Source organism: Myotis brandtii, unplaced genomic scaffold (assembly GCF_000412655.1).
Source record: "Myotis brandtii unplaced genomic scaffold, ASM41265v1 scaffold581, whole genome shotgun sequence".
In the NCBI taxonomy this organism is placed as follows: Eukaryota; Metazoa; Chordata; class Mammalia; order Chiroptera; family Vespertilionidae; genus Myotis; species Myotis brandtii.
Window position 1 is genome coordinate 605,015 of NW_005370182.1, and position 9,990 is coordinate 615,004.

Below are 9,990 nucleotides of genomic sequence, written 5' to 3' on the forward strand. Positions count from 1 at the left end.
ACCTCTCTCCAGCCCCAGATAGGTATCGTTCCTCTTTTCATCCCCACTCTCCTTCACTCGAAATTAGTTGTCGGGCAGCCATCTCAAACACATCCAAGCTCCCCCAGTTGCTAGGCTCCGGCAACCGCCTAATCCTGCATTTTGATCCTCTCTCGTGTTGAGCCCTTGTAGCCTCTGCGGGGATGGGGGGGGGGGGGCCCATTTCCTCCCATGCCTTAGTATACGCTCTTCCCCAGGTGCTTCTGGCCTCTGTGCTCTGCTTCACCTCTTCCCTGGACACGAGATACAATGTCCAGATAGTGGGGCTGCTGCCTGGAGGGTAAGAGAGAATGAAGGAACACCAGCTTTCCCCTCTCACACCCAATACCTCCTTTTGTCCTGCTCCACCCTTTTTGTCTCTGTCTTCCCTGTACTCCTTGTCATACCCAGCCCATCTTTACCTTGGATCCCTCTCTCTCCAGCTTTCCCCAGCCGCTCCTCCCCAACCTGGCTGAGCTGCCTAGGATTCTGGATGACTCACTGCCCATCGCGCTGGTTGCTTTTGCTGTGTCTGCCTCCCTGGCCTCCATCTATGCAGACAAGTATAGCTACACGATTGACTCCAACCAGGTGTGACCCCCACTGAGGACGCCAGCCTCATTCAGGAGACAGCCCCCTAATGTTACCTCCCCATGCCTTTGTCTCTCTCTTCATCTCACTCTTCACCCCAGGAACTCTTGGCTCATGGTGCCTCCAACCTCATCTCCTCGCTGTTCTCTTGCTTTCCCAACTCGGCCACACTGGCCACCACCAGCCTACTAGTGGATGCTGGTGGAAACACCCAGGTAAGAGTGCGCCCTTGAGTGAGGAGAAAGGGTGGGTGGGGAAGGGGGACGTCGGGTCCAGGTGGTGGAGAAACAGGTGGCAGCTGTATAAAGGAGGCTGGGGCTCTGTGAGGGAGGGTGAAGGAGGGGATGGGATTATCTAGGTCAGAGAGAAAGAAGACACTAAGTTCCATTAAGACCTTTACTGTAAGCACTTAAAAAGCTTATGGTGCCCCATATGTAGTTCAAAGTAAAAACATAACTAAACTGTAAAATAAATTTGAGACAAAATTCTAATTTTTTTTTCCATAAGGACATTTTCAGTTAAAAAGAAATATCACATATCAAAGTCTCCCCTAATATTTTTATATTTTTGGTTTCTGTTACTCTGTTGGTGCCCTAAGCATGTGGTTAGCCTGCTTTTAGGGTAATCCCACAGTGGCTTTTAAGATGGAGGTGGGTTACAAAAATAGAGAGGTTGAACTACATCTAGGGGAGACGAGTGAATGAGGCATTTAATTGGGCGGAAAGGGAAGGGTAGGTGTGAATGGCAGAATATCAAGAAGCTCATTGAAGAGTGAGGAATATCTGTGTGGAAAGGGACTTGGGAGGACAGAGACTGTCAAGGAAGACGAGGCCCAGTGGGCGGGGAAACCACCTCTCACATGAGGGTGGGTGAGGTTCCCTTCCTTTTTTGCTTCCATGGACCCTTCCCTGTAGCTGGCAGGCCTCTTCTCCTGCGTAGTTGTCCTGTCAGTGCTGCTGTGGCTAGGGCCCTTCTTCTACTATCTGCCTAAGGTAAGGAGCAGAGGCAGTGTGTGGGGTTACCTGGAGGGGTGGCTATATTCCAGAGTATTGGGGTGGTTAGTTCCTTTCCTCTGCCCCAAGGCTGTCCTGGCCTGCATCAACATCTCCAGCATGCGCCAGATGTTCTTCCAGATGCAGGAACTTCCACAACTATGGCGCATCAGCCGCATGGACTTTGTGAGAAACAGCAGCATTGCCCTCTCCCACTTTCCCAGCACCCCCAGCCTCTGCCCTGAATCAAAGCTAATTGTCCTAGTCCTAAATTCTGTAACCCACCCACCCCCAACATGCATACCCCTTAATCCCTTTCCTCCGAGACAAGGTGAGGGGTGGGGTTTGAACCCCTTCAGACCTGAATATTTTTAACTCCCCAGGTGGTGCAAGGTCTGGGGTCAGTATGTTTGGTGTGTATCCATCGTTGGGTCAATCCTATCCCTTCCTTCTGTCTTTCTTTCTGCCTTCTCCTGAGCCATCCCTCCCCATCACTTGCCCTGGCGGCCACTGCCCCTGGACCCTAGTATGTCTGGTGTGTATCCATCCCTTCCTTCTGTCTTTCTTTCTGCCTTCTCCTCAGCCATCCCGCCCCATCACTTGCCCTGGCGGCCACTGCCCCTGGACCCTTTTCCTTAGCAGCGATGGCCTGGCATTTCTCCTGGGCATTTCACTCCCATCTCTGTCCTGCAGGCGGTGTGGATGGTCACATGGGTGTCTGTGGTGACCCTGAGCGTGGACCTGGGCCTGGCCGTAGGTGTGGTCTTCTCCATGATGACTGTGGTCTGCCGTACCCAGAGGTGCGAGTAGAGATGAGGGGTGTCAAGATGAAGGGAGGGGAGAGAACAGAGTGCTTGGGGTGACTTTCCAGCCAGGCCAGGCTGGGAATCTGACCCCAGCTTCCTGCCTAGGGTGCAGTGTGTGGCACTTGGACTAGCTGAGGGGACGGAGCTCTACAGGCCACTCCAAGAGAGCCACAAGGTGGGTGGGCTACAGCCAAAGAGGGAAGGGATGATTAGACCCGGATGTTTCTCTGACCCTCTGACCCTCTGACCCCTTAGCTCCTCCAGGTCCCAGGGCTCTGCATCCTGAGCTACCCAACACCTCTCTACTTTGGAACCCGTGGGCAGTTTCGCCATAACCTAGAGTGGCACCTGGGGCTTGGCAGAGGCAAGGTGAGGGGCTCGGTCAAAGGGGAGTGTGGCTTCTCTGTGAGTGGGAGGCACGTGGGTTTCTGAGGGGGATCCTTGTGCTCAAGGTGTGCACGGTCATGCTGGTGCCTCACAAGTGGTGACCACTCTTTTCTGTCACAGGAGACTCCAAAGGGAGATGGCCCACCTGATGCCGGTGAGATGGGATGACAGGAGGAAGGTTTGGGAATAAGCCCTGGGAGCCTCTTGGGACCCTGCCTTCTCCCGTCCTAGTTGCTGAGCCTGTCAGAGTGGCGGTCCTAGACTGCAGTGGCGTTGCCTTCGCAGATGCTGCTGGGGCCAGAGAAGTGGTACAGGTGAGGACGAGGGAGGTTGAGGAGAAACTCCCCGTATCCTCCCAGGGATACCCTCTGATGTAGGGTGTAACCCACTGCCCCGCCTCTGCAGCTGGCCAGCAGGTGCCAAGATGCTGGGATCCACCTTCTCCTGGCTCAGTGTAATGGTGAGAGGTGTGGAGCATGGAGGGAGCTGGAGACGGGGGCATGGCCGGACACTTGGGGGAGAGAAGAGGACACAGCGTGGACTTAGAACCTGAGAGCCTGACCCCCTCTCCACACAGCCTCAGTGCTCAGGACACTGACCCAGGCAGGACTCCTGGACAGAGTGACCCCAGAGCAGCTGTTTGTGAGTGTCCAGGATGCAGCTGCTCATGCCCTGGAGAGACTGGTGAGGGGACAGTAGCAACAGGGGTGGAAGCCAGGAGGTGCTGGGCTGTAGCCAGGGAGGTGCGAGTCAGTGGCTGAAGATCCAGGCAGAGGGAGTTAGGAAGGGGGCTGAGGAGGAAGATGAAGGAAGGGATGGGGATGAAATGATGAGTTAATTTATCAAGACTAAGCCAGGGAACCCTGGCCGAGTGGCTCAGTTGGTTGGAACGTCTTCCTATATATCAATAATAATAACACTAATAATAATAATAATAAATTTTCGGGTTTGATTTCTGTTCAGAGCACATACCTATGTTGTGGGTCCAGTCCCCAGTCAGGGAGCATAGAGGAGGCATCTGATGGATGTTTCTCTCTCACATCTGTGTCTCTCTATCTCTTTCCCCTCCTCTCTCTCTCTAATCAATAAATGTATTTTGGGTTGAGGATTAAAAAGGAAAAAAAAGACTAAGCCAGAGAGAATGGGCTCAGCTATGGGCGAAGAACTGAGTAACTAAAGGTCCCAGAGGGGTTGGTGTGCCCCTCAGACTGCCAAGTCCTGGATGAGGAAGGGCGGGGCACTTAATCTATTCCTGACACGTGCCCTCCCCTTTTCAGGAGCTCACTGGTCCGAAGACTTGCACAGTATGGGTCTGACCGGGTCACGTGGAGTATGGAAGGCCCAACAGTGTGTGTGTGAGGGCCGTGGCCCTTGAGCCCCCTCACTTGATGTAACTAATAAAATAAAGCTGAGAGCCTCTGGGATTCATGAAGTGAGTCTGGGTGTCTGCACACCGCCCCTGGTGCCCCTTCCTCCGTGCCCACAGCATTGCAGAGACACAACTAAAAATGCTTTCACCTGTGTGTTCACTGGCCCTCACCCCAGCTCCAGTCACCAGGTCTCTCCATGGGGGTGCGGCTGCAGCCGGGGCACAGTCCTGGATCCAGAGGTGGGGGAGGCGGCGCAGTCCTGGGGATACATGTTGGGGCCTTCCCCACCCACTCAGTCACCAGGAGATGAGCGTTTCCACTTCAGGTTCTTAGAGTCCTTTGGGCTCTTTGGCACTTGGACAGTGACTCCCCACCTCCATGAGGGGGTGGAGGGAGGACTTGGCACTGGCTGTGGGACGAGTTATGGCTCCACCACACCCCTGGGCACTCACAGAAAGGAGGAGTGTCACCAGGACTAGCCCCTATTTGGGATCAGGTTCTGAAGGGGATTGGGGACAGTCAGCGGAGTGGTCACTGGGTAGTGGGGTTTGCTAGAAATTTCTGGCAGGGACAAGAAGGCAGGCCCAGCCTGTCCGTTGAAAGGCCCTGAGTGGCCATCACTCCGCAGTCATGCACTGCAGTTGGTGTTTGAAGAAGAGCAGGCGGTGTCTGGCCACGTGACTTCCGTCCAGCGATCCTGGGTAACGGTACCGGGCGTAAGTCTCTGTCCCAGGATCCCTTGATGTCCAAGGCAGCTTCAATTTGGATGCGTGGTCCACAACGACGTCTGAGCAGGAGCCCACCCGAAGGGAACCAAGTCCATCCAGGAAGAATTCTGGGGGTGGAGGGAGGGGAGTACACAATGAAACGTCTTGAGAGTGCAGAAGGCCAACCCTCAGGGAGAAGTGAGACTTGGGGTATGGAGGGTGCGCATGCACACACTCCATTTCTCAGGGCCAGGGAGTGGGGTAGAGGTGGCAGTGACCGTGGTAGGGAAGTTCAAGGTGGACCCAGCAGCTGTGTTGGGTGCGAAGGTTAACGTGGTGTGCAGGCCAGGAGGTAGAAGCTCTTTCTCTCGGTAAAACTTCGAAGAACTGCTCTAGGGGGGCTGAATGGCAGCCATGGGCTCTGCGGGGGTGCCCTTGGCGCCTTGCCGCAAGGAACCTCGCCTCGCAAGGGGAGACCCTGCCAGAAGAGGGCGCCACTCACCCAGGTGCGCCACACGGTTGAGACGCGGGTCGAAGCCGACCTCTCGCACTTTGTCGGTGCGTGCCAGGAAGAAGTTGACCACGCCGTCGGTGACCACGCAACCCGGGAAGCCGATGAGCTCGTGGTGAAAGCCACGCCTTTGCCGGAGGCAGTTCCCGCGGCCTGGCGCGCCCGGCTCCACGCTCAACAGCTGCCGGTAGGTGGTGGCGAAGCCCGAGATCTCGCGCACAGCGCCCCCGACCTGCGGTGAATGGGAGGATGGCTCCAGGAGGGGCGGGGACTGGAAGGGGTAGGTCTGTGCTCCCTCCGCCTCCTCCTCTTCCCCCCCGCCCCGACCTAGATATAGCCCAGGCTCCGCTTCTTCACCCTCTCTTGTCCCAAGGGCTGGCTGCTCTCCAGCCGTGGTCTTAACCCCCTGGAAGCCCTCTGTCTCCACCCCCACATCCTGCGGCCCCTTCCCTACCAGGTCCAACGGCGTCCGTTCCAGCACGTCCACAAGCCTCTCCAGCTGCGTCCGAGCCGTGAAGATAAAATCGTCGTCCACCCACAGTACGTACTTGGTGGTCACTTGCGACACGGCCAGGTTCCGGCCTGCGAACCAGCCCTGGGAAGGGGATGTGTGGTTGGCGAAGCCGTGGTTAGGACATACCCCTTTGCCACCTTTCCTTTTCACTCTTGATCACTCTAAACAGCCTGTACCCCTCTCCAAACGTCGAGTTCTTGTGAATTGCGGGGAGCTAGGTTAAAAAAATACAGTTTCCCATTGTCAGAGGTCCTGAGTCAGTGTTGGGGGCGGCAGTCTTGGAATGCATTTAATTCCTAAGTGCATTCGTTCAACTATTTATCACGCACCCACTAGGTGCTGAGCACCATTCCACGGATGCAGCGCCAATAAGGTAGACACGATTTCTGCGTTCACAGAGCTTCCAGTCCGGGAAGCCTCGGGGTTAACAGGCATCCATCCCAGTGGTTTTGAGGCCCATTATCCCGGGAACCACTCACTACTCTGGAGACTGAGCGCGCGCGCCCCCTCCCGGTGCCCTGGGGCGCTGGGTTCCGTCTGGCCCGCTGCGCACCTTGCCAAAAGGCATGAGATAGTGCTCGACGTGGGGGTCGCTAATGATCTCCGGCTTGTCGCTGTCGTCGGCGATGATCACTGTGACGGTCGGGTAGAAGCGGCGGATGCTGGCGATGAGTGCCCGCAGCCGATTATAACGAAGGAAGGTCTTGGTGGCAATGGTGACCAGAGCGCTAATGTTGTACTGGGCTGGGAGTGAGGGGCAGAGTTAGGTGCAGACAAGGAGAGTGGATAGTGAGGAGCAAAAAGACATCCGTCTTCTCCCAGGCAGCCCTCTCCCAACTCGTTCCCCACCGGGGCTGCACCCATGCCCCTGCATGCACAAGCCTCACCTCCCTGTGGTAGAGACCCAGGTGGGTACAGCCGAGGGTTGGGGAGATGTCGTATGTGAATGGTGAAGGCCACTGCATGTCCCTCGGTGGAGAACCGGACTGGGAAGAAAGGGCATGAAATGTGGAACAGCATTCTATTTTTAGTAAATAAATATTTAAGTGCTTATTCTGTGTATCACCTTTCCCAGCCCTGGTGGACAAGAACGCAATGTTCTTACCCCCATGGGACTTACATTCTAATGGATGGGAGAAAGATGAGAAAACATTTAATTTAAAGCTAACCTTTGCTGAGCATTTACTATGGGCCAGGCACTTTGTAAATGACCTTAAGTGGTAATTTAAATATGGACTCATTTAATCCTCACGGTATGAAGTAGATTCCTACTACAGAAAAAGAAGGCACAGAGAAATTAAATAATCTGCCACATTTAGACAACGATTTAAGCAACAAAGCTGGGAGAGAAACCTAGTTAGCCTGGTTTCAGGTTAAGTAAATAAGAAAAGTTCAGATACTGGTAAATATTGAATAGAAAATAAGGCAAGTAATGTGATAGTGAAGAGGAGACATTTGAGCTGAGATCCAGATGACAAGAAGGAGCCAGCCATGCACACATCTGGGGGAAGAGCATTCTAGGCAGAGGGAACGGCAAGGGCAGAGGTCCTCAATGGGAGCAGGTTTGGTGTAGCGAGCCTTGGCTGGTAGGTGCCTTTTGCTTGAAGTGGGAGCTTTGGGAGATAAAGCCCTTTGCCCTGTAGTAAGTGGTGGGTTGGGAATAGAGCTGGAGTCTTCTGGCTCCTGGGGCAGGTCACTTCCTGGGGCCCCCATGGTTGGCCTGAGGAGGGGACACACCCAGAGCTCCGATTTCCCTCTGGCCTGCTCTGGCCCCAGATGAACAAAGGCCTCTTCTCTCCCTCCCTGGCCTTGCTGGCCTAGCTGAAATGCCCATTGTGTGGCTGGGCAGCTCTGGCCATTGCCCGAGTATCTCCCACACCCTCTGCCATTTGCCTGACCCAGCCTTTCTGGGTTCTGTTCACCCAGACTGCCCCTACCTCCACCCAGCGCCTCGCACCTGTGTCTGCGGTGTTTGCCTGGTAGCTTCGGCTGCTGTAAGTGACCAGTTGCAGCTGCCGATTGAGTTGGTCCAGTCCTGAGCTGGTGAGGGTGAGGTGTGGCTGCCCCTCCCCCGTGAGAGTCACTCCAGTCACTTCCCCTGCCACGTCCCATGTGCCCAAGGAGGCAGTCAGGTTCACCTGGGAGCAAGCATTGGACAGCGCAGCGTTAGCCCCCAGACCCACCTCTTGCCGCCCTGATTCCTCCATCCCTCCTTTGGCAGCCCTGTTTCCCTCCCAGCATCCTTTTTAAAAAATATGTATATTTTTGTTGATTTCAGAGAGGAAGGGAGAGGGAGAGAGAGATAGAAACATCAATGATGAGAATCATTGGCTACCTCCTGCATGCCCCCTACTGGGGATTGAGCCCGCAAACCAAGCATTTGCCCTTGACCGGAATCAAACCCAGGACCCTTCAGTCCGCAGGCCGACGCTCTATCCACTGAGCCAAACCAGCTAGGGCCCTCCCACCATCCTTGATGCCCACTTGGCCTCCCCACGCTCCTGTTTCTTCTCACCTGGTATACCTCCTGACCAGAAGCAGCCTGCAGGCTCAGCCCTGGGAGGAAGGAGGGAGATGAGAATCACACAGCTTTGCTCACTTTCTCTTCCCTTTTCACAACACAGAACTTCTTACCCCTTCCTCTTGTTGAGGCAGCGGGGCACAACGGCCCGAAGTAGCCTAGAGTCATTGTTTAACTCCTTCACATCAAAGCAGTAGCTCTTCTATGGCCTGCTTTACCATAGATTCTTTTCTCCAGACTTCTCTAGTTATAGTCTCTGCAATTCCTGACTACCAAGAGTCCCTTCTGTCCCACCTCCCACCTCATGAGCCCCCTGCCGACCTCAAGTCCCTCTTTCATCAGAAGACCCGCACCCCGCATTCCAATCTTCCCTCATCCTTCCCCACCCAGGCTCAGGCTCTGCCACTCCCACGGTGGCTTAGGTCATCCCCTAGGACCTTTCTCCCCACCTGGCACCAAGATGCTCCTGAGGGGCTGTACCTCCACGCCCTGCACGGGGTATTGTAGGGGGCAGTTGGCAGGGGCAATGAGCAGCTGGTCAGCAGCAGACTGGCTCCTGTCCGTGGAGGAGGGGAAGGACAGAGGGAGAGTCAGGAGGAGAGGGGCTTTCCCTCCTGCCCCACGCACCCCCAGGCCGCCTACTGCTCTCCACCAGCATAGTCATGCTTTCCTTTCATGCTGGTACCTTGAAAGGAAGGCCTGGAACTCCTGTTCCCTGGAGGCAGAGGCAGCCTTCAGCTCCTCAGGGTCAAAGGCCTTGGTGAAGTCAGTGGCTTGGACCTGCCTCTGGAAGGGGAGGTGAAGGCTCCCGGTGCTGGACTCACAACTGCAGTTGTTACCTGACAGCAGCCTGGAGCAGGGGGGCGGGGGGGTCATCAGAGCCCAGCCATACAGCTCCATTCACCCCGCAAAACATTTACACAGCGCCCTTCAACCCTGCCCAACCAATATCTGTCCCCCAAACACTGCTCTCCAAATAGTCCCTGGGAGGGGGGGACCCTAAATAGGATGAACTACTCCTAAATCAGGATTTCACAGAGGTGCCGAACAGGGCCAAACTGCTAAGATGGCAGGGTTTTCCACCCACCGCTCAGGACCCCATCGGGGAGTGCTTTATGTGGACATCATGAAGAGTTTTGGGGCCACCCCCTGACTGCACACCCTCCCTTCACCGTGACAGGGTTCAGGGAGGGCAGATTTCCCCCCAGGCCAAGACTCAATAGCCCCCTCCACCTCCCATCTCACCCCCACGACCAGCCAACCAGCTGGGGAAACCCAGGCATCAGAGCTCAGCAGTGGAGGAAACAAAAGCGCCCCCCCCCTCCCTCCAAAGTGAGTGACGCACTGAGGCCACCACTCCTGGCACTCACCCCACCACTTGCTCCTTGATCCTGACGGGGATGTGGGCATAGCGGGGCTCAGGGGCTAGGTCCGGCAGCTCTGGCCTGGGGGGACCCTGCAGGGGCGCCCACAGCGAAAGAGGTAGCCGCAGGTCCGAGGTATCCCGGGTCCTAGCGTACAGGAGCCCCAGCGAGGCGCCGACGAGCAGCAGAGCAAGCACACAGAGGGCCCT

General features: G+C 55.8%; 2 protein-coding genes across 2 annotated transcripts in view; one reads left to right on the forward strand and one right to left on the reverse strand.

Annotated features, from left to right (window-relative positions):
• The window catches only part of SLC26A10 (solute carrier family 26, member 10), a 7,281-nt gene extending 3,559 nt beyond the window's left edge, over positions 1-3,722 (forward strand). Inside the window, 13 exon segments of the mRNA XM_014550055.1 lie at positions 237-319; positions 462-609; positions 711-824; positions 1,524-1,601; positions 1,692-1,787; positions 2,295-2,401; positions 2,513-2,582; positions 2,663-2,776; positions 2,915-2,948; positions 3,026-3,108; positions 3,200-3,254; positions 3,372-3,487; positions 3,489-3,722. Of these exon segments, the coding sequence (XP_014405541.1) occupies positions 237-319; positions 462-609; positions 711-824; positions 1,524-1,601; positions 1,692-1,787; positions 2,295-2,401; positions 2,513-2,582; positions 2,663-2,776; positions 2,915-2,948; positions 3,026-3,108; positions 3,200-3,254; positions 3,372-3,487; positions 3,489-3,632 (1,242 nt within the window). The 3' untranslated portion in view covers positions 3,633-3,722.
• A 581-nt stretch (positions 3,723-4,303) lies between these two features.
• B4GALNT1 (beta-1,4-N-acetyl-galactosaminyl transferase 1) overlaps positions 4,304-9,990 on the reverse strand; it is a 6,799-nt gene continuing 1,112 nt past the window's right edge. The window contains exons 2-11 of the mRNA XM_005879071.1: positions 9,788-9,988; positions 9,103-9,267; positions 8,867-8,973; positions 8,412-8,452; positions 7,854-8,034; positions 6,784-6,882; positions 6,450-6,640; positions 5,837-5,977; positions 5,374-5,614; positions 4,304-4,999 (exon numbers count right to left, since the gene is read on the reverse strand). Coding sequence (XP_005879133.1) covers positions 4,782-4,999; positions 5,374-5,614; positions 5,837-5,977; positions 6,450-6,640; positions 6,784-6,882; positions 7,854-8,034; positions 8,412-8,452; positions 8,867-8,973; positions 9,103-9,267; positions 9,788-9,988 — 1,585 coding nt within the window. The 3' untranslated portion in view covers positions 4,304-4,781. The remainder of the gene's footprint in view (positions 5,000-5,373; positions 5,615-5,836; positions 5,978-6,449; positions 6,641-6,783; positions 6,883-7,853; positions 8,035-8,411; positions 8,453-8,866; positions 8,974-9,102; positions 9,268-9,787; positions 9,989-9,990) is intronic.